The sequence below is a fragment of the Neodiprion pinetum genome, chromosome 1 (genome assembly GCF_021155775.2).
Source record: "Neodiprion pinetum isolate iyNeoPine1 chromosome 1, iyNeoPine1.2, whole genome shotgun sequence".
In the NCBI taxonomy this organism is placed as follows: Eukaryota; Metazoa; Arthropoda; class Insecta; order Hymenoptera; family Diprionidae; genus Neodiprion; species Neodiprion pinetum.
The window spans coordinates 6,316,113-6,338,984 of NC_060232.1; the positions used below are offsets into that span (position 1 = coordinate 6,316,113).

The 22,872-nt window shown below is 42.0% G+C and overlaps 3 protein-coding genes and 1 long non-coding RNA gene across 6 annotated transcripts; 1 reads left to right on the forward strand and 3 right to left on the reverse strand.

Annotated features, from left to right (window-relative positions):
* Positions 1-2,010: 2,010 nt before the first annotated feature.
* On the reverse strand, positions 2,011-8,779 carry LOC124212357 (carbonic anhydrase 1). 2 transcript variants are annotated; one of them, XM_046612278.2, is made up of 6 exons: positions 8,545-8,779; positions 5,053-5,103; positions 4,831-4,986; positions 3,082-3,305; positions 2,731-2,964; positions 2,011-2,478 (listed from the first exon to the last, which is right to left on the reverse strand). In XM_046612278.2, exons 1-6 carry the CDS (start codon positions 8,585-8,587, stop codon positions 2,278-2,280), a joined length of 909 nt encoding a protein of 302 aa, XP_046468234.1. In that variant the 5' UTR covers positions 8,588-8,779; the 3' UTR covers positions 2,011-2,277. The 2 variants fall into 2 exon arrangements, with proteins under 2 accessions (XP_046468234.1, XP_046468243.1); XM_046612287.2 differs by lacking the exon at positions 8,545-8,779 and adding an exon at positions 5,200-6,002.
* On the reverse strand, positions 8,743-13,708 carry LOC124212332 (TWiK family of potassium channels protein 7). The gene is made up of 3 exons (XM_046612232.2): positions 12,609-13,708; positions 10,461-10,543; positions 8,743-8,855 (listed from the first exon to the last, which is right to left on the reverse strand). Exons 1-2 carry the CDS (start codon positions 13,634-13,636, stop codon positions 10,468-10,470), a joined length of 1,104 nt encoding a protein of 367 aa, XP_046468188.1. The 5' UTR covers positions 13,637-13,708; the 3' UTR covers positions 8,743-8,855; positions 10,461-10,467.
* Positions 8,808-19,953, forward strand: LOC124212396 (uncharacterized). Its single transcript, XR_006881633.2, has 5 exons — positions 8,808-8,946; positions 10,036-17,180; positions 17,331-18,768; positions 18,864-19,011; positions 19,198-19,953. It is a non-coding gene; the product is annotated as an uncharacterized lncRNA (long non-coding RNA).
* Positions 16,692-19,346, reverse strand: LOC124212164 (uncharacterized). 2 transcript variants are annotated; one of them, XM_046611979.2, is made up of 3 exons: positions 19,312-19,346; positions 18,789-18,968; positions 16,692-18,716 (listed from the first exon to the last, which is right to left on the reverse strand). In XM_046611979.2, exons 1-3 carry the CDS (start codon positions 19,327-19,329, stop codon positions 16,698-16,700), a joined length of 2,217 nt encoding a protein of 738 aa, XP_046467935.1. In that variant the 5' UTR covers positions 19,330-19,346; the 3' UTR covers positions 16,692-16,697. The 2 variants fall into 2 exon arrangements, with proteins under 2 accessions (XP_046467935.1, XP_046467923.1); XM_046611967.2 differs by having other exon boundaries at positions 18,789-19,024; positions 19,312-19,341.
* Positions 19,954-22,872: the final 2,919 nt, after the last annotated feature.

Here is a 22,872-nt window from a genome sequence, read left to right on the forward strand (position 1 = left end):
TATATATTTCGAGAGTGGATGTAAGAATTTTAATGACTTCGGTATCAGTTGGCGCAGCTGTTCTTTGCTCGGAATCGAGTAAAATTTTGGACTTTCTCGGTAACGTAATTTTTGGGTCATTTGAATAATAAAATAGAAAAAAAAGTATCATAAGAAATTTCATTTGTTAATGTTTTACGTGTTTAAAAACGCATCCCAGAGCAAAGTTTTTAAAAGACCGGTCGCCTCAAAGTGAGCCAAATTAATCACTCGTTGTTATTTGTATTTATTTACAACAAATGTTGCATTAAAAATTTTTTCTAATACGTTGGCGAAACTTCGCGTCTCTCTACGCGTGGAAAAATCCCATAAGTCAAGATTCAAGCCACGATTTGACGTCAGGGAGACGAGTATAATCCCAGGCGACGATAAAAACATGCTTGGCATAGGAATTGCGGGAAACATCCTTGTCACGCTGTCACCCGAGAATCTCAAGATGAAAGATCGCTGCAAGCGAGGAATGCGATCCTTGATCGGCTTATGGGGTGTCTCTGGAACTGAGTTACGTATTCCCGTGGGATCAATACACCCGGCGTCTTGTCTTTGAATTCAAACTGGAATTCAACCGTTCGATAACTCGGATGAAACGAGTACAACCCTTGATTCCGCCTGCTGTTATCATTCGGTGGTGAAAGTTTACTCGTTGTCAGTCTGTGAACGACCGGTGAACGGGAAACACGCCAAAAGTCGCGCGTATCTTACATCCGATCGTTAGTTTACCAATGCGCCGCGCCTCGAGTTTTCGCAATAAACGATACGACATTTACAATGACAAATACGACAGTGATTGTTTATTCAATAATTCATTGGGGTAAAAAAACCCCAGATTCAAACCAAAATTCATCAATAATCGGACACTAAGGATCAATGAGAGAGAAAAATAATAAAATAAAACTATCAACAAATGACACGGGCGAAGAATCAAAGAAAAGCATTTTTTTCACCAATTTTTTGTTTCATTCTTGTCATTTCGAACGGTGTGAAATTGTTCGGAATCGAATTGAATTGAATCGAATCGTTGCGTTTGCCCGAAAGTTTGACGCGACGTAAATTTTCTTCTCTTCCGCTTTTCGCGACCTGCAGCCTCGTCTCTCACCCCTACATCCTGTTGTGATATATCGCTGTGCGGTGGGAAGCGTACCCCGCTTTCGCAAGGGACGAGCGTGCTTCCTGTTGGATAACCGAAGCTAAAGTATCACTGAATAGTAATTATAGCCGTAATGAGTGTGCCCTTTATTAGCGGAATTCCAATTGCCGAGTTAATAAAGTCCTCCGGTGATTGAACGGCGTTATCGTTGATTAGCGCGACTACTTGCAAGCTTTGCGCACGATGTTTGAATTGGATTTTTGCTTTTCATATTTTCTTCTTCGGCTGAAATTAACCGCGCGTGAAAAGGTGTTTTCAACCAGACGACAATAATTTTCATCTAGGTGAGTTTTTTTCCTATCCTTAAATTAGTACTTGAGCTGAACCGTGTTTCTTGAAACGCTATGACCAGACCAATTGTTCTTACCCAGCACTAAGAAATTTTTTCTCTTTTGATAAAAATTTTCTCTGCGTAGTTTCGAGCCTCGTGATACTGTCGATTGTTGTTTTCAGAACGTGATTGAGAAAATAATAAGGAACCATTTAGCCGGAGGATTTAATAGAGAAAAGAAATTTTCTTTCGATTGTCTGTATGTATTTCACGATACGCATCATGTATTACAAATCTTATAACGTATTTAAATACAGTATTTGCGTTCAGCCTAACGTTCGAATTACATTTATAAACACATATATTCGGTTTTAGTTGCGTAAACGTTTTATGCCTGAATACGTTATTCTCGCCGCGTTGTGAAACGATCCAACGTTTGTAAATTTCAGATCCTTTCCGCCCTTTCGAATCCACTCGACGCGCGCACCAACGTCGTTGTCCTCCTTTCGTTACAGCAGCTAGCATTTCCTATCTCAAACAAATTCCGTTCGTCTGAACAATCTTTCCGTCCGTGGAGCGATATAATTTTGTTCATTTGTTTGTTACGTTTTTTTTTTTTTTCTGTTTGTTTTTTCGTTTTCGTCATCGCGAAGCGAACGATTCTCACATTTCGGAAATTTCCTTAAGCCTAGTGAATTTGCAAAAAAATTTATATGCCAAGCATACAAATTACGCCGCGGCTGCATAAGGCGAGTCCAAATAACGAGAAATATATTTTTGCACCCGGTCATCTCGACACGATGCCGTAGCTTTCGCGATTTCAAGGGGACCTCGCGCCCTGCATCAGCACCGAGAAAAATCCAACGATAACGAGGAGCGTTTTCGGAATCTGAAGATTATGCGCCGACGAATATCCCTCCAAATGATGATAAACGGTTCTTGATCCAAGATCCTGCGTCGGTCTGTTGTTATAGGCGAGAGTTTCGTTGTTGGAATTAACCACCTTGCGAAAAATCTCGATCTGAAACAAGGGAATAGATTTTATTTGAAAAATGTTTTTGCTCCCATTGTGACATAGGTGGAATTCGTATCCTCTCAGCGGTTCTGATGGAAAAATTTCATCGGACGACGGTGGAAAGTTTTTACTCAAACAACAAGTTCGGATAAAGTTTTCCCTTCGATATTCTGTAATAAGGTTGCATGTTATCGGAATCCGGGAGACCGGTATTTTCCCATATTCGCGAACTTTGACTCGTCGTTGCCACGCGCTCACCTGAGACACGGAAATTGGCATCTTGTTGTCCAGCACGGTCCATATAGCTGCCTCTTGGCATTCCGGGGTGGTCAGCGAACCGTAATACCTGTAATACGAGCTGTGATCTTTCGGCAACAGAAGGGAGGGTATCAGCTTAGTCTGCAATTTCGTCGTTGCCGTCGAGTTTAGAGACGACACGGTTTTCACAGCTTCCAGAATTTGTTCGAGATAGAGGTTATCCTCGTTGCTCACCTGAAAAACGTCTCGCTTAGTCTCAAGATTATAATCAATAACGGCAAAAAGTCCTCCAATTTTCGTCTTCGTATAAATTCCCACTTTGCAATTTTGCTCCGTATTTTTTTCATTTACCTCGAACAATACTGCCACCACCGCTAATCCGTTCTCAAACTCGGAGGCGTACGTCACGTTGTCGTAATCCTTCGAATAGTGGACGAGATGCAGCTCGAGCGCTTCTTGTTCGCCGTTTATCGTGTGCTCCGAGCCCCAGTGAAAGTGCATCTGATCGAGAACGTAAGTCGTTGGTAGACTTCCGCCTTTCAGGTGAATCGGCACCCCCGTCAAACCGACTTGAACTAAAAACGTTACCGAGAAATTTTCAATTTTCCGCGGATCATCATTTTTGGACAAAGCATCTCGGAGGGCCGCTCAAGTATCAGCTGACACATGTTTTGCAAATTATTCCATACCACCCACAGTGTGAACGATTAGTGAGGTTTGCTTGTTTGTAAACGCTTTTTGAAAAGTTTATTTGCAAATCGATTCATCACTCGGGAATGGCAGATTTGCCGTTTATAGTCACATCCTGATCAATTTATTCCCACTTTATCAAATATTAATTATTGTTAATTTTTAACACACATTAACATGTTCTGTAAAACGTGAATTATTTATTATGTTTCGTTATGTATTAAATACATTATATATTGTCTTTCTTCTTGAATGCCTGCAATAAACATTATGTTTGCTGGGATATTATTATCGAGAAATTCGTGTATTATCGACACATCCTTTTAAAGAAATTTTTTTATTATTCCTAAACAGACAGCGTGTTGGCTTTGAGCCCGAATTTGATACCGTTTTCTCGAATGGCAAACCCCTGTATTAGCGTCAGCTAATACTTAAAAAGCCCCCAAGTCGCGATATCCCAGCGATAAGATTTTTTGAGTCCAAAATTTGGCGCTCCTTTATCCCGAAAATTAAGGATAAACCTCTCTAATGCGAATGCTTTGCGAAATTACATCGAGCGGGGAAAGTTACGATCCTTTTTGACGGTTGAAATAAATCCTCACAGAGCAGAAAGCCGTACACGGTCGGTGAAAATTCCCTGCCTTTGTAATAATCTACCCCATGAAATCTTTGCCCCGTAATCTTACGTGTGCGAATGTGTTTCTACCGAGCATTCACCCCCGTTTTACAAGGTAAACGAAATAATCTACGAAGCGACAAACCTGGGCCTCGTAAACAAGATAAGAAAGGTTCTCTGAAAAGCTCTCCTGTACCGATTCACCCCAGCCCCGAATTTCAGCCAGATTGCATCTGACGGCAGATAATTCATGCACGAGTGATCTCCAAGGGCATTTGCTCCGTTGAAGATGAATAACAATGAAATAATAATACATCGAAAGAAGAAGAAAAAACAAAAATATGACTGAACTTTTTTTATTCCAGATTTCGTTTCGGTAATCGATTAATTTTCCTCGCGAACGGTTTCTGTTTTTTACTCCCATGAACGACGCGTTGCATTATTAATTTACGTGATTAAAGTATGAATTATTATCATTGTCTTAATTCCTAAGTACCTATTTGATATAATTGGTGAAAGATAAATGAATATTTTCACCTGAAATTACTAAAATATCTTGAATGAAACTATAAATTATCAACAAAACTTTTTCGCCATTAGGACTACGAACTGTAATTTACGAAATTTCGGATTAATCGTTTAATTTTACCCATTTAATCGAGTCGTGTACAAGTTATTTTAAGCTCAGTGTCTATCGAAAATTATTTTAATTCTCCATTCCTGCGGTATCTTAAATTTTTTTTTATAAAATCATGCGCTTGTAACCGTATCGAAATAGCAGGAATTATACTCACTCGAGTGGCCGGTGTTAACAACGTCGGCGCTGAAGGCGAAATCGTACCTCGTAAACTTGAGAGAGCCAAGATCCGTTTTCACGGCATCGTCGGTGATTATATCGATCGGTGATTGATTTTCACCGGTGTTGCAAATTCCGGGCCAGTGTTCGGGACCTTAAATATCATCAAAATCAATAACAAGAACCGACGACAAGGATTATACGAGTAAAAATTTCTTACCGTTTTCACCCCAGTAGCTCCAGTCGTCGGATCCGTGAGCCAAGAACGCGTCTGCAAAAAGGAAAAAAAATCGAACGATGAATATAACAAATAAAGGTTGAAAAATTCACCGATACTATCAACCATATAAAAATAAAGGGAACTTTCCCTGAAGCTCAAGTCCCATGGGATCGTTGCTGAAATCAAAGCGCCATCCAGTGGATATATAACCTTTCCCCTATCGCCTTGTATTTCCGGTCGATGAACGAGGCATGAAGGCATATGCCTTCGGCCCCTCGGACTAACCAATTACATTTAATGTAACTTAATATCACGGGCAATCCCAGCTGCTTGAAATATGTACTCCCTTAGAGATGACGCAAGTCCTGACTATATATAAATGCCCAATTCTGTACGACGATGAATTGACGATTATAATGAAAAATAATATGAGATGGAGCGTGGATGAAAGAAAAAAATAGAAACGTTTCATCCCCTTCGATTTATCGAGGTTTCGATCACCGCGTACTTAGCGAGGAACGATAAGCGCGGAGCTTGCAATTAATTAGTCTCATCGTCGGTGAGTATTGGGTCGGATTATCGTGTAATCGCGGTAGCGGATTAACCAAACCAAGTACGTTTAATTGACGTGTATTATAAGACACGGTGGCCCGCTTCTCTCTACTTGAAGATCGTACCGGAGATTATTTGGACAATTTAAATTGACGGATAAGTGTATCAATTCGCTGACTGGGCATTTATAAGTCAAGTGCGCAAAGCCTGTATTTATAACCGAGCTCGCTGAGGGCTTGAAATCTCTATCGGACGGTGATACTTGATCCTTCAACGCTTATGAGAGATCAAAATTATGTAATGCTGATTGCAATTCATATCGCAATATGAGTCGAGATCGTTTTGCTGAATCGCTCGAACAAGAATCGTCGGAAGAGAATTATTTCCGCTATCTACATCCTGTCCTGATAATTTTTAATCACGGGTAAATTGATCGATTTGAACGAAAAAGACAAAAAAAAAAAAAAAAAAATTTAATTAAACTCTGAGATAAATAAAACGAAACAGAAAAAAGAAAATAATCAAACATTCTCGTCGAGAATTTTCGGTTGCATAACAATAACGAACTATTCATTATTCTTCTTGCTAGTCTTATCAATCTAGCAAATCATCGTTGCATAATCATGATAATTCGAAGGCGGTACTGATTCTAATCGGCAAAACGATGTACTGAATGTCTGAATGCGCAGTTGTTTTTTTTCTCCGAAATTGAGGCGCCGGTGTTTTGCAAAAGTCTTAAATTTCCATTGACAGCTATGAGACACCGTATTACATACATATATATATATATATATATATATATATATATATATATTTATCACTGTCAACTTTTGCGACACGACGATTGGTTTCATCCTCGACGGAACGAGGCGATCGAAAGCTTAATTCGTCAACCGACCGCAAGAACACGCTTATCTCGGATGAGCATTTGACACCGCAGGTGAGATATCACACCTTGAATTGACGCATGTAACATTCTTCGAACGACTCGTCTAACAATAAACCGCAAAAACAGCAAATCATTATACGTAAAAACCCTCTTACGGTACAAACAAGTCGATGGTATTTCGTTTCTCCGAGTATTTTTCCCGTCATTTTTCGACGCTGTCGTATCGATTGATGTACCTTGTGTGCGTGCACAACGATCACATTTGTCGGCCTCTGTACGGCTATGATTTGGCCCAACTCGAACACGCTCGTGAAATGTCACGATGACTATCGGACAGGAAGAGAGCGAGATAAGTCGTAAGGCGGGCTATTAAAGCCATATTAAGTCGAGCGACGGCCGATACTTGTCAATCAATTTATTTTACGTTCAATATATCATCGTCCGTCCTGTTTAAACTGTTTCAATACCGACGGATTAGTTCCGAGATGTATAAAGGCCAAGTCCCAATCCACCTGTTGCCCTGAATATGCTGTAATAGTTGATTTACGAGGCTCGGAATTTTGTCGCTTATTCAAATTGTCGCCAAATTTTTATCTCCGATGTTATTAGAATACGACTTTTACGAAACGGAATGTTTTCTCGCAATTTTTCAGTTATTACAGATTCACCTGCTACAAACGTCCCCGACTATCGTCCACATTCAAGTGCTGTCCGGCAATTTATACCTCCGCAGAATTGCATTGCACGGTTGCACGTGACAATTTATTAATAACAATGGGGCGTCCTTGTTGTTATTAATACATAAGTAAGCCATCGCAACGAGGCTTGTAACCGTGTTAAGGAAATAAGGAGGCGTGGTTTATTCCCTCGCTGGTTTTGATTATTTCGACACTTGGAGACCGGGGGTGAAAAAAACGGATCTAAGCTTTTTGTGCGAATTTTTCAAAAGAATTTGGTCAACGGTGTTTTTTTTTTTTCTTTCCCAAGACTTTCTTCTTCCTTTCTTTCTCCTTTTCTCCACCTCGTCTATTTTCGGCGACAACTCGTACACCCAGTTTCCGTTCCGAATTTTCGACGAATTGCCGGAGGACAAAATTGTGCAATACCAACCAAAAGCTCGATAATAGCTCACGCCGAGTTGTGCGTGCCAGAATGCAATGTGTATAATTTTGTTAGTCTTTCAGCGTGGGTGGAAGTCTTGTATCGTTTAAGATACTCTTTGCACTGACAGTATCTTTGGCACGTTCTTATGTGGAGCCATGATGATAAGGACGTGACCGTTTTCGCATTTTTATTACATAAACAATTGGTCGCGGTCGAGTTGACAATGGAAGTACAAAAATAATTTCAATGAAAAATTTAATGAGACACTTCTCTACGTGCTTATTATAAATTGTCGCGTTTTCGCATTATCTTATAGACAAGAGTGGTGAAATTTAAATTATACCGTTCGCGTAATCGCGGCCAATTATTGCCGATCGTGTTCGCAAAACAAGCGCTTACTTGCGCAATTGGAGAATTGTATTACGGTGATAACGACGTGTTTACGCGTTATTGTTTATGTTGCAGAAAAAAAGATGCAACGCTATTATTCTTGATTAGAGCGTAATGTCACGGGATCGGGTTCACACTTCGTGCTCCGTGAAACTCTTAGCAACGATTTGAACGTTTGAACAACTCGAGAAATTTCATTTATTATATATCATAAGTTTTATGCAGAGCGTTACAGCGGAATTTTAACCACAAAAATTAATAACTTTGAAATGAGATTTCGAGATAAGCTCATTGACGGAACAGTGACTTTATTTTTGACATAATTTGAAACCTGATTTTCGTGATTGAGATAATCAAGCTAAAATCGGCCGCTTGTGTTTTGAATGAAAAAAAAACAAAAAAACATAAAAAATCAAGTTATAAAAAAACGCTGACAACCCGTTCAGATTTACGTATGAAGTGGGATAAAAAAAAAATTGACAAAAATAAGCAAAGAAAGTAATTAAAGAATATTATAATCGTAGCGCGTCGTTTGATGGTAATTAAAAAAAATTTACCTCGGTCCAGCAGAAATACGGCGGCAAAGATGAGGAACTTCATTTTCTCCTTGTAGATTTGTTTTCGAAATTATGAGTAATAGTTTCGATTCGAAGTTGAATAATCGTTGTTTACAGATGCGGTAGTGGGAGATGAATTTGATGCCACCGGGAGGACGACGAGTTTGCGACTGATACTCGAACAAATAACGTTGCCGGGCACATAGATATTGCAGAAGATCACTTCCTCGCCCTGGATTTAAACTCGCACACCGTTCGGACAGCGCTTATAATGTACTGTACACTGACCAATTGCCCCGTACATCGGCGATCTACATTGAAAAACGTCAGTCCGTCGGTGAGACTCGGCCGGCAAGTGTTGGCCCGGGGCATATAAATTGCTACCTCGATCTCGTTTAAACGGTGGGCACAGCAATGGCGACATTCGGAACTCCAAAACTTTTCTAGTGATAATTTTTATCTTTATTGTACTCGAAACTTGTACGAAAGGCGCGCGTTCAGAGGCTCATTAATTAATACGTCGGATCGAGTTGCTATAATTGTCTACAATTGTCGTGAATAAAAAGTGCCGTATCAGCATCGGATGCGAGAGAATACACGCGAATGTTGGTAATTTAACGGCCATAGCAAATACCACGAAATTTCGATTTCTCTATTTTCGTAACGTTCAGAGCATTGTGCGGAACTCGTAAGCTTGAAATTATTTGCTTGCGCATTACGTACAACGACTGTACAAAATTAGACGTATTTGCTAAGGCAGTATGGATGTAAGATCTGGAGTAGTTTTGTTTGGCAATTTTTCATTTTTCAAAATAACGAGGGGACTTTATTTTATTTTTTTTTTTTCTCATCTTTACTTCAATCCAGTTTCTTGCCGTCACTTTGGCAAAACGCCTGTAAAAGGCACTTTTTGAATTTCGTACTTGAATGCATTTTTGTTTTTTTTTTTTTTTTAGTTTTTTAATTTTTTTTTTAATTTACCTACCATCCGTACAAAGTCTCCTTGAAATGAATGTACAAAAATAACTTTGGATTCGATTACTGTTCATTGGCTGTATCTTTTTTAACATTTTTTTTCAGTTTGCAGAAGACAAATTTCTCGAATCACAGTAACTCATTCGCTCTATAACTTTGAATTAGTCTAGAGTAAATAGTACTTATTAGATTAGAGGTGCGGGTTTGAATTGGGTCGATTTAAAAGCACATTATAACGATGTTTGTACGTTCGAAAGTAACGAATATTTGCCGTGTGAATTGAAATACTCGATAGCTGAGGAATGAATATTTGTTTTGCAAATTTTGTTTGCATCCAATATCTTTTTATCACAATATAATAATATAAATAAAATATTTTCGTGACCGCGACTATTTTGTTCTTGCATATTGAAAAATTTTGCGTGCAGGTATGTATATAATCTCGGCCGAACAAATGATTCGTTTTTTTATTTCGCAGTACAAACCCGTAAAAAGTATCGTCCTTTATTTACACAGGTGTACCTATCGATGAACATTTTGCGTTCAATTTCATCGGTCGATGAAACGATCCCGAGAGAAAATCTCCGCTGTTTTTACCCGGAAGCCCAAGACCTTGAAGCCCGAAAATGAAAATCCGAAGGGTATTTCATCGATATTAAAATAGCAGGCAAAACAGCATCGTGTGGATAACCCGCATCGCCCTAAAAACTGCGTTTCATCACTTTCGGCCGTTTCTCGACAAGCACAAAAATTGTGGTTAAATCTGAAACCGGAAACTACGCTACTAAGGGTGGTTCGCCTTGGGCGAAAATCGACCTTTTTTTATCAGCTGCATGGAATCTGCCCGCGCGATTTCCAGCCCACTTTACTTTTTCAAGTACCTACTCTATGAACTCACCCTCTCCTCCCCATCTTCATCCCACCTAAACATATATACTTACCTAAATTTCACGGAGGATGTAAGCTCTTTGTAGAAATTTCATTCGTATACTCTTCGCCAGGGTTTGCATACCGGGTAAGCATCCTGAAATAAATTTAATTCCTTGATCAATAGGAGGTCTTTACGTTGTAAGGCTGTTGAAGGAGCCCCAGTGGTACAGAGGATATTCGCAGAGACATTCAGACACCTGGTAATCATTTTTGACTTCTAAATTCGTTGACTTTAGACTGATTCGAAACTTGCGTTTGCGATACAATTATTCTTACAGTGCCTATCAGCTGTTAGGAGTTTATTTTATTGACATTTTATCCTTACTTCAGGCTCATTTTTGGCTAACCATGCGAAAATTTCCCGAACAATAATTGTATCCAATAATTGTACCATTCCCCCCCTTGACCCTGGCAACGTGATCGAAATTTTTTTTAATTATTGAGAATTTGGAAAGCTAAAATCATCCCTGTCGCGGGGACCTCGTCAACAGCTTTAAAAAAAGAAATATTCCAATTTTTATATTTACGTGTTTAGATGTGTGTTTTTTCTATTCCGTTGAAAAAAGATTATTGCTCATGTTACATGCACTGATTATTTGAGATATATATTATTATAGAGGTACTTTAGCACCGATGATGTCGTTTTGACATTTTGTTGTGGTTTCCAATCAGCTGATATTTCTTTCCATTTTTTCATTTATTGAAAATGGAAAGAAACCCATCTAATTTTTCGAGCTTTCTGTACTTTATACGCATGAGTAGAATTATCTTTTTTCCAAAGAACCAATTAATTTGCACACTTGCAGTGGGGCTCCGGGCCTCGTGCGCACGGCCCTGCGGTCAGATTTACTCCCTCGGTCGTTCTGGGTTAATAGCTTGACATTGACACCGTTGCAATTGACATTCAGACCTGATTTTATGGCCCGGTCTCTCCCCTCGTAAATTTGAGTTCAGTTTAACTCTCACCGAACCCTAACTTTGAGCCGTGAATTTTTTTCAAAATATTATAGGACGAGTTGGAACTGAAAATGCTGCCCACCCTTAACGAGAAATCCGTATTTCTTTACGCCCAGATTTCGTTTCTTGATTTTTGAATCCAATTTTCCGTGAAAACTATTTTACAATAATTATCGGAACACTTTACATGCAGAAGTGGGTTTCAATTTTCGAATAACGATGTTTATTTAAATTAGTTCTCACGTTGGCCAGTAACGAAGATTAACGAGCTCACACTTGGTTAGTCTGGTTCGAAGTTTTCTTGCTGCAGTTACTAAATATAAATTTAAATAGCCGAACGGGGTCGCGTGAGAGCAATAATAAATAAAAAAAAAAAAAATTCCAACTTTCCACGCTGCTTTGCTGGTCTTGCAGCCTGCTCGTTATTTGTTTATACAACCGTGTGATAAATGATCGTTTATAAACAGAACTGAGACTTTTGTGGAATCATATTGATTCGTCGTCGATCACACGACTCGAGCTTCATATTCCAATCGACCTTGCTCTTCGACACATACGTAATTCCAATATAAATCTACTTACGTGTACATATTCATTTTACGACTAACCTGACATTCGCGTATCGCAGCTGATTAATGGTCCTCCAATTCGTTTCTGCGAGTTCTCAACACGTTATCTAATTTGTTTACACGCGAATATCAGAGCTCATTTATTTATTATGTTATATATGCGAAAAAATTTATTTATACACGGCAACTTCCGTGAAGCCAATCGGTAACAAAAGGGAAACAGTTTTTCACCTGCGTACCACTAGACATGTATAATAAAAAAATTCTATAAACGTTAAGAATATATACATACAGGTATATGTATATATATAGGTATATGATATGTAAGTTATATTTCTAGATTTAAAAAAATCGTTCATCGACCGTTCGATCTCGGATTTGGTTTTCTCACGTTCGTGTTCAGGCAACAAACTTTCCTAGGCACTAAAATTTCATATCTTTCCAACGACACGTCCACATTTCTATAACCAGCGAGTTTATTCCACTCGCAGCTTGAGTCACCTTTTTTGAATTGAAGAAAAAAAAACCTAAGGAAACGAAAAGGTCAGACGAACAGTGTACGATCGTCTGTGGCAAGTGAGACCGTTGAAAATATCGAGTGTCCGACGTGTCCGGTAGTATTGGACGGCTTACTCGTTGACGGGAAAGTGGCAGCAGAGCAAGAACTTGAGGCGAAGCTCCTCGACCGTCCTTTTGAGGAATTCCCTCAGTTCCCTTGCCTTGACACGCACGTCTTCGCGCATGAGGTTGTAGCACATGGCGATCAGGCCCATGCCGAGTAGCAGGAAGACGAAATTTATGACGAGCTTGGTCTGACTGGAGGTGTGACTTCTGTCGCGAGATCCGAAGCCGGTTACGCCGGGAACGAAGTCCCCCATACCGATCTTGCATAGCGATGTAACGCAGAAGTAAACGCTGTCGAGAAATCCCCAGTTCTCCCACTGGGCGAAGGTCACGGACCCGGCCAAGACGTAGCCGAATATCACCCAGAGGCAGGCCGTCGACGGTACGATTATCCGCTCGCCTTCGGTTCTCTGCTTCCCGGCGCACTCGTGGGCCCGTCTGTAAAGCCACCGAAAGCTCTTGGCGAGGACCTTGCCCATGTTCATGAAGTAGAGAATGTAAAGAGGGATGCCGATCACCGCGTACATGACCGTCGCCCAACGGCCGAGGTGCGTCCTGGGCACGATGTTCCCGTAACCGATCATCGTGAACACCGACATGCAGAACATCAGGGCAGCCGGGAATGTCCAGACGTCCTTGACCCCGCGACCGTCGTACTTTTTGACCTGGGCCATGTGGACGAGCTGTTTTTCGAACTCCTTCAGCACCGCCCTCGTCCGCAGTTCGAACGCCGTTTTGTTCAACGTGTTCACCAGGCTGTCGCCAGCCGTCTTGACCCAGAGATTATCCGCGCAGACGTTCCGCGCTTGGGCGACGCGCACCAATTCCGGATACTCGGACATCGTCTCTATGTGGATGAAGCCGAAGGCTCCGACAACCGCGTACCCGACTATCAGACCCCCGACGCCGACCTGGGTACACATGAAGGCCACCAGCTTGCGGCAGCAGTCCTTCACTCGCTCCCTTGGGTCCGGGCCCGTCGACGTGCTCGAGGAGTCGCGGCTCCTCAGCGACGACCGCATCGCTCTACGCGACATTTGATCAGACCAGGAACAGGAATATGGAAACGACGGACGTGGAGGCCGGGCTTATGGACGCTCGGAAACTGCCGCTGAAAAGATATTTGGATTCTCACAGCCTCTCCGGCTCTTCTATTTCTGTACCTTTATTGCTCCGTTCCTCCCCTCGTCTCGAACTTCTAGCCGCGCTTCCGCGCTCGGCTAAATGCTCGCGAATCGGAACGTTGAAAGAGTCGGTGCAAGTTCTGGGCCTTTTTATTTTTTTTAATTTTTTTTTTATTTCATTGTCGAAATGTAACTCGAACCATTTATCTCGGTGACATGTTTTCCGGTGCTCGTGATATCCTAAAAACGTTTCAAACCCATTTACTTCAAGTTTTGAGACGGTATTGTTGTATTATTTATCTTCTTTGTTACGATCCCATCTATTTTTCAATCGTCTTATTTTGTCTAGTTGAATAAAAAAATTGTAAATGACAAAATTCCGACACTCGCCAAGAAGATAAATTATGCAAGAATACAAGCTGTTCTGAAAAATTTCAAGTGAATCAGTTTCAGATGTTTTTGCGATACCGTTGGCACTGCAAACATACCGCTCAGCCAATACGGCTGACGTTATTTTCAGTGACAATGCTTCGTACTAATTGGTTCTGATCAAAAAAATTTTAAAAAAACATAAAAAATACTCCGACGGAGTTCGTTCTACGCACTTTCGAATCAAAAAAAAAACTCCATTCTATAGAATAATTGACTGTCAAGGTATAAATTTCGAAAATTCATTCTCCTTTTTAGCGATATACTCGCACACTACATTCTCTTAACGGAGGAGTTTTGTGGAGGATTTTACCGAGCTACAAATGAGAACGATTTAAACGAATTCGAATCACCCGGTCCCATCCGATAATTCTTCACGAATTTTATAATATACACAAAATTGACGTTCAGGTGACCTGCGGTGTTAGTTAGTTTATTATTTGGAGTAAAACAACACAGTCAACTGTTGGCAGGGATACAAAAATATCGTTTTAATGGAGTTTGACGGAGTTTGATCATATCTAACGCGGGATCAAATCGCCGCGTCTCAGACCGCCGGTTGTTCAACTTCCTGTCAAATTCTGGTATTTAATGACAGAGAGAGAGAGAGAGAGAGAAAAGGATTTATTATATATCTTCGGACACTACGATCCCCTAAGGATTACGCAACAAGTACACAAAATAGAAGTTAAAAAAAAAAAAAAAACAACAGTAACAAAATGAAGGATACATCATTAAAAATAAACAAAGTGTCGAGTAAAATAGGTAAATTGATGAGTAAAAACAAAGAGCAGTTGTCAAATAAATATTAAAAAATAAAAATAAAAGTAAATACAAAAACGAAAGAGAGAGAGAGAGAGAGAGAGAGTTAATTAAATATCGCTGAACAACTTCTAATTACCAATTTTACTAGGTATACATCTACACGCGCATTTCGTTTTCTCTTTGGGTAATTTTACTTCACTGCTTTCCAATTGCCGCAGTCTTTTCATGAAACAAGTATTTCAGCATGTTATTATTCTTTCACTATCTTGTCCGACACTCCGTTATAATTCCATATCGCCTGGTTGTCTGGATAGGGTACGTTATACTCGGTTTATACCGACCATAAATTTACCCGCAAGCTCAAAACCTCCGCGAATATCATACAGCAATATTTTATCTCCTCATTTTTCAACAGCAACTGTCGCGTTTTGTCAATCTTGTTATCCGCGCACTGGATCAAACGATGTAACCACCCGTCCACTCTTGCAGATCTGATAAGAATGTCTTAAACGCGCAGTACGATGCTATCTTTACAATTAGTATAACTAAAGCTGTCACGTTTATTGTGACATAATTGGAGGAAGATTCACAGCTATCGGAGGACAGCCGGGGGTTGCGAAATGGAAAATATGTGATCATTCCTCCCACAGAACTTGGATGGAAAAATTGCGAACGATCGAATACCTGATAGGCCTTATCAATGGTCAGACCTCTCCACAGATCAATATTTTCAATGTTTACACGATCAATCACACTCATGTTCTTCGCAATTTTCTCATGATTGATTAATATCATCCGAAACCTTGAACTGCGGCGCTCCTTCTTTAGGGTAAAAATATTTCTGTATAATCTAAAAATACAAGCGATCCAAGTTATATATAACTCGCAATCAGTCGACTCTCGAAAATTCTACGTTCATTCGTAACAACAATGCGGCAACAATCTCGGCTTTGTCTTCGACGGTTACACGAGTACGTGAAAATCTCACGGATGCGGTTTTCTCTACTTGCGTTTTCACGCACTCGTTATACTTGGCCGTGGGTGGGAGGAGGCGTTATGTAGAATGTCGTAATACACCGTCAACAGCATATGCACAACGCCCCGGTCCGTCTACATACCTAATTATCATTCCCTCTCTTATTCCCAAGTGGTTGTGCGAGGTTCGTTACACTTGCGAGAGGCTGTCTTATGAAATTAATTCTCACACTCCAGTCTCCTTATCTTACTCATCTTTCACTTTTATTTATTTAATAGTTTGCATAATAACGTATCATCGTTTATTATTTATTTACATACGAAAATGAAACGCAAAAATACACGCTGGCAACACTCGGTATGACGGTGAATATTCAAAATCAAAACCTCAATTTATAATTTCGGGAACCTGTTTCAGATCGATTCCTTATACATGCGATCGCTGTCTAGACTGAACGAAGTCAAAAAATTTCAACCTCCGAATGACGAGTGATCAAAAGAGAAATCATATTTCTACTAATTAAAACGTTTAATCGCGTTAAAAATAAAATTACATAAATAGGCGTACATCTAACTTTTTATAATAACGAATCTACGTAATGTTATATAAATTCTCACGTTTGTATTCATCTACGATCTAGTTCCACTCTTTCAAAATTATACATACTCCCAGCCTTGTGACCCCGGCATTATCCCCAAAGCTAACGACGAATCCAATTAACCGGGTATCGCGCAAGGCCCATTGTTTGTACCGTATTTCTGCGAGCAACATCCAACTGCGGGTCTGCAAAACGGGCCCAAATATCTACATCCCTCCTTTACCTTGTCCAAGTTCCTTCTCCTCCTCGGAGTCGTCGGTTATTATTTGCACGCTTCTGACCGGTCCAATTTTTCTGTACCGATAGGGATTCGGGACCGGAGTAGCTGCAGCCATTACACCCGGCGCCATGACGGGTCGATCGGGGTTGATGGCTAGCTGCAGCATCCTGAGCAGAAGGGCCTCTCTGACCGGCGGTGGCAGGACTTCCTCGTCATTTCCAGGACTCTCCGCCTCCTGAGCGTAGAACTTCTGTCTGTAAACCCGCTTCCCGTACCCAGCAGCAGGCTCCTGGTAATCCTCGTACCTCCCGGGTTGGTAAACGGGATTCAGAATCCTCGACAACCCCGGTCGTCTTCCTGACGCCGGATGGACGGCGAGTCGTTCGCCGTACTGGTTGGGCTGCGGGGCCTGTTCGAAACCGTTTCGAAATAGGTTTTGCCGCGGAACCGGGGCCTGATAGTCGTTCCGGTAAGTAGGGAAGGTCTGCTGGTCGTAGAGAGCGTCCTCGAGGTAGGTTCGAGGGTGGGCCAGGGCCCGGGCCCCGTACTGACTGATGAGGAGTCGCCGGAGGAGGATCTGAAAGTCGCGACGACTGAGGGGCGGTGTTATGGGTTGCAGGGGTTCCGGGGGTGGAGCGATATTCTGGGCCCTATAGGGGTAGTCCTGGACCGGCGAATAGTCCGTCTCGTCAATTGGAGACTGCTGATCGTCCTCCGGATACGGAAGCGGACGAGGAACGGGTCTCATCAGGGGCCGTAAGAAGTTGGGTCCGACATGAATTCTCGGTTTGGGTCCTTGTTCCGGTGCCGTCGGCTCCCCCAAGTACCGAGGCTGGCTCTGCTCCTGCGTGTCGGGAAAAAGTTGGTTCGGAAGCGGGCGGAATATGATTCTGCTCAGCGGAAGCTGCCGGTATGGCGCAGCGTCCTCGTCTTCTGGCACCCTTCGAGCCTCGACGATTATACCCTCGGGTGGAACTTCTCTCAGGTACTGTTGCTGGTCCGGATGTTCCCTGACGTAGACCGGCTCTGAGCTCTGCCTTGCGTAGTCGCGACTGGGCTGAACGGGCGCCCTGAACAGGACCTGCTGCTGGGGCTGAGCGTTCCTTTCCTGGTCCTGGAGGTCCTTTTCTCGCGTTTCGTAAGCGCTTAGGCCCTCGTATTTTGTATTCGGTTCGAACCTCGCGGGGCCCAGGTTGTTCTGGTTCACGTAGATCGTCTTGGGCCGCTCGGCTCGTGATCCTGCGATCCTCTGGGCCACTCGGGGTGGCGTCGAGGTCGTGAAAAGCGGCCTCGAGAGCGACAACGCGCCACCGTAAACGTCCCCGTGCTCGTCGACCGCCTCTTCCGTCGCGCTGTCGGTCTTGGTCGTGTCCTCGTTGAGCTGGCGCCGCAGGGTGTTACCCGTAGTGATCTTCACCTCGTCCTCCTGGTCCTCGAACTCCTCCGTGATCGGACGCAGTGAGTGGCTCGACTCGATCGGCCTCTTCGCGAATATTATCCTCCGATGAACAGGGGCTCGTTTGTCCTCGACGACCGGCCGCGTTATCTGGGAGTCCTCGTCCTCCGCTTCCGTATCCTCTTCGACCACCAGTGGTGCTGGACGTTGGTGCGGGCTGAAACGGGGCCTGTTTCTGGACGACGACGACCTGATGTAGTGTCCGTTGTAGGTCGGCCTCGAGGACGGTGGCTCGGTCGTCGTCGTTGTGCTGGTCGTCGTTGTCGAGGTCGTAGTCGTCTTCCTCAGACGCGGGATCGTCTGGACCACCGAAGACCTTGCGCTGGCCTCAGTCGCGTAAACGACGTTCGGCTTTCGCGTCGACGTCGAGGTCAGGTTCAGACGAGGGATGCTCTGGACCACCGAGACCTGTTCTTGGAGCGGTGGAACCGTGGTCGCCTTGAAACCAGTCCCGTTCGACGAGGAGTAGGACACCCTCTTGATCTCGCCTTCGGCGTCGACGAAGCCAAAGGTGCCCTTGATGTTGCCTAAAACATCGCGGCTCTCCACCTGTCGGGGTTAATTAGTGACGATGATCGGTAGACGATGGGCATGCTGTAAGGTATGATCGTTCGAACTTACCTTGAAGGAACCATCCCCAGCCTCGTAACCAAACGTGTACGATCCGTCCTCGTTAACCTTTCTTATCTGCTTAAGGATCGCCACCTGCTGGTCGTTGCTCGTCTCGGACGTTTGCTGATCCATCGGGTTTGTGCAGCTTGCCGTCACCAAGCAAAATATTGCTATTAGCCATGGCGTCATCTTGGAACAGAGAAGACGGTTCGTCATTCAACTTGGGTATACGGTAAACGTCTCGACTGGAACAGTCGCAGGAAACAAAAAAAAAAAAAAAAAAATAATAAAAAATTCCGTCATTTACTATGTATTCTACAATTTTAACTATTTGGCACACTTGAATCTTCACATTTCGACTCGAGTTTCACGTTTTCGACAATGCGACCGATTATCTCTTTCTACGAAAAATCTATAGAAACTGGATGTCAATCACTGGCCGACCGAGGACACATCCGGGATATCTAATCGTTGATGGAAAATGATTGGGAGAGGATCGAGGGCCGATGGAAACGCGACAAGGAAGACCCACCTTGCAGGTAGAACCCATGTTACCGCGAATGCGGCTGGTGTTGACAATGGGATGCCGAGTTTCCCGGAGCTGGTTATATAGAGTGACACAATGGCTGCCACCGTTCACCCTGGCTTCGCCGGAGACGCGTTCCCCTCTTCGTGGAGCTGTGCGACCTTGATGACCCCCAAACATTCGCCAATTACAATGAGACGACTGTGTGTGCCGGGTAACTGGTTGACCTAAAACGCGTGGCTCAGGAAAGTGAAGTAAACAGAATGTGTAATGTGCACCCTTTTACAATTGGAATTCTATACCTCTGTTACTTTCTTACAGTTTCTGTGATACGTAACCCACCAATCTTCTCGCGTTACGTACACTTTTGATAATTCATATCCATACCGCGGTATTTCTCTGCGACTTTTTCACCCAGAGGTTCAAATTTTACCAAGAAATACGTGTTCGTCATGGGAGGGGAACAAATTGGCTTCAACGGTTCGTTTGTACCTGGGCCTCGATTCTTAGTGTGACATGTATCAAAAATTCTTGTCCGCTTTCCAACGCCCAGTGAGAAAATCATAACGACTAGAACAGCTTGTGAGATTCAAGATTGTCCGAAAATCTTTTTACCTGATCATTAAATGACTCACGACGTGGTCCGAATCACAACCTTGATGACGATCGTGTATTTTGATTATTTTTTTTTCTTCTAAAAGCGTTTACACGATTGCCCAGGTGTCCTAGCATGGAGCACAGTTTTAATCAAGATCGATCTGTTCGGTAGCACCGATTGTACGATGCTTATCCATCGGTGCCGAGATCTCTTATCGTGAGATCTGTAATTTAGGTTTCCGTTGAACGATATTTGATTATTTCGCATAGTCCGTGAGCGATAATCTTGAAAGTTGTATATTATAAAACATTCGTTTGATCAAGCTGGAAAAGAAAAAGGCTGATGCCAAAAATAATAAGGAGACAATACAATGGCGGCGGGGCCAGGTGAGAGACCGGTATACAGACCTGTGAAAAGAGATTAAACGGATGAAGAAAGAGTGAAATAAATGTACATAAGTAGGAATTCAGAATTGAGGATTTAGACGCTGAAAAGTTGCGATGGGGACAAGTGAAAGCCACGTGGGAGTCAAAGCTACGCTGTATATAGCAGAGTAGAACAGTAGTAGACTAAAATCTGTAACAATAGTTCCCATAGTGTGCAATACTCTTATTGTGCCGTAGTTCTTATACCTAGCAAAGAACCTTAGCAGACCTCAGGCGCTACTCCCACACGACAATTATTATATCACGCAATTTCCTTTTCGCGTTTCGTTATCTCTTTTGATCTTCGTATGTATCGTGCTGGATACACACTCTTATACGCAGCATCTCCCGTCACTTGATACATGATACAAATTGTATCTCGAGTACGTAAAGCAAGCCATTGTCCCCGGATTTTCCTTTGGCATGTCGTTTGGACAGCGACTTTATCGACTTTGGCCGCTTCATACTTCACGACAGAGAAATTGCTCTTTTCCCACTTCCTGTGCCCGTTGTTTTTACGCTTTTAACGAGTTCTCATACGGAACTGACGATTCCAAACACATGTATTTTTTTTCCTCGAGTCCCGAAGTGTGAGTGCCTTGAGTAAGCTTAGCAGATTTGGTAATAGATAAATACAAAAGAGAAAAAAATAGCAACAACATATGAATGTTTATTTTTCGTGGTACATTTTTAATTGCAGAACGTTATTCACACGGTTCAATTGTCGTCTGGTCCGATCTCCTTTCATTCTTCTTATTGTCCATTTCTATTCTTCTATTTTTTCACTTCCTACAGTAGTCGATGTCTCTTTGCCGCGGTGGAGAAATTTATGTTACGTTTTCTGCGTCACAATGCTTGCTCTGTTATTACAGTACCTACCACGAGCCGTATTCGAGTTGTAAGCAGTTTCGCGAGCTCTGTAACAGTAGGTTCTGGTAGGTACTTGGCGAAACCGATCGAAGGTTTCTTTTCCTTCCGAATAAACTCACGAGAATGAATCAATGCTTCCGAGTCGAGTGTTTACGAAAGTTGGAACTTTTATCGCTTCGCGATTTTCGATGTTTGTGCAAACATTTACTAATAAAAAAGATTGATCGTCTTGAACGGAGTTCTTTTGATATTCTCGCGGATTTTTTTTTTTTTTTTACATCTTGCAGGCTTTTTTTTTCAATTCAATTAAATTTCTTCGGGCATTACGCAAGCTTTAATTATTCTCCGGGCAAATTCACGGAGGCATTCGTTATTAGCTTCATCATAACCACAGAAAATGCGTTATTACTGGAGTACGAAGGCGGCACACCTATTTAATTGCATTCATTCGCGTTGCCTTGTACCGAGCTGCCTCATATCTACTTAAAAACAAATATGGTGGCCGACATTCCTGCCCGTTTCTCTGGGAACTAGAATCCGTCTCTTCCTTCTTCGCTCTCCACTCGTAAGTCACAACTGAGTTCACCAAACTTACATGCGACGAATAACGTATACTGTAAGTTACCAAATACAACGTTAATGTCGACTACTGAATTACCCAACGATACAAATATCCAGTGGAATAGTTGAAAGACTCGAGTTTCCGTTTGATATTTTTTTTTTTACACTATTTGCAATATTTTACTGGATAGAGCGTTAAAGTCGGCAGAGTGATTGAAGTTATGAACTTATTACTGTGTTCTGTGAGAGAAATATTAATTTTTTTTGTTATTATCTTTCCTTTTCTTTTATTTGGAGAACTGTTTAAGAAACAGCGATAAAAATAAACGAAACAATTAAAGTCCCCGAAGGCTATCGCGATTGTTATAAAGATAATGTCGAAGAAATTTGCATCTGGTGAGAAATACCTCGGCCTAAAATTAAATCACTTTTGAAGCAAATCGTTCCTCCGGACCTTGATTTGACTTTGGTTGATTGCGAGCTTCAGGAAAATTACCAACCTTCCATTCATTTGAATTCGGAGCGACTTCGGAACAATCGTTTTTACCACCCCATGAATTTTTCTGTACACAAAATCTTTCGAATAATTTAATCGTGATAAGAACTCCCTCCGATTATTTTCACCAAGAAATTTAGTTACCGGAATCGTTAATGCTCATCGGTGTCTACGAAAGGAAAAAAAAAAACGCACAGATCTTAAGAGTTGAATAAATTTCACGTATTCGATACATTAAAACAGCGAGTAATGACGTCACGCCGATAATCTCTTGCAAATGAATAAATATTGTGACTCGTGGATCGCTGCCCGCGTTACATTCGTGCCAATTGGGTTGCCTAGAGTAAGGAGATTAGTGGTAGGGCAATAGAAACGTGAAAATCGCATGAAATTAATAATTATCCCTCTGGCATCTGGACGTTAAACCTTCTTTGCAATTGTCGGAACATCGATTCTTAGATTTCTTGATCTGACGATTGAATAATTGCAATTTGATTGGCAGAAAGTATCAATTAACTATTCGCGTTCTTATAATTGCAAAGACGCCATGTGTATTAAGGTTTTGAGTAATAGGAAAAATAATACAGTCACGGGAATTTTATTCCCTTATTAATTAC

Coding starts and splice junctions, on each gene's coding strand:
- LOC124212357 (XM_046612278.2), bottom strand. CDS start 8,587: ATGAAGTTCCTCATCTTTGCCGCCGTATTTCTGCTGGACCGAG. Junction 5,104..8,544: donor CGTATTTCTGCTGGACCGAG/GTAAATTTTTTT, acceptor TCCTTTTTGCAG/ACGCGTTCTTGGCTCACGGA. Junction 3,306..4,830: donor TGTTAACACCGGCCACTCGA/GTGAGTATAATT, acceptor TAACGTTTTTAG/TTCAAGTCGGTTTGACGGGG.
- LOC124212332 (XM_046612232.2), bottom strand. CDS start 13,636: ATGTCGCGTAGAGCGATGCGGTCGTCGCTGAGGAGCCGCGACTCCTCG. Junction 10,544..12,608: donor TGCCACTTTCCCGTCAACGA/GTAAGCCGTCCA, acceptor AATTTATTTCAG/GATGCTTACCCGGTATGCAA.
- LOC124212164 (XM_046611967.2), bottom strand. CDS start 18,995: ATGACGAACCGTCTTCTCTGTTCCAAGATGACGCCATGGCTAATAGCA. Junction 18,717..18,788: donor CTGGGGATGGTTCCTTCAAG/GTAAGTTCGAAC, acceptor TAACCCCGACAG/GTGGAGAGCCGCGATGTTTT.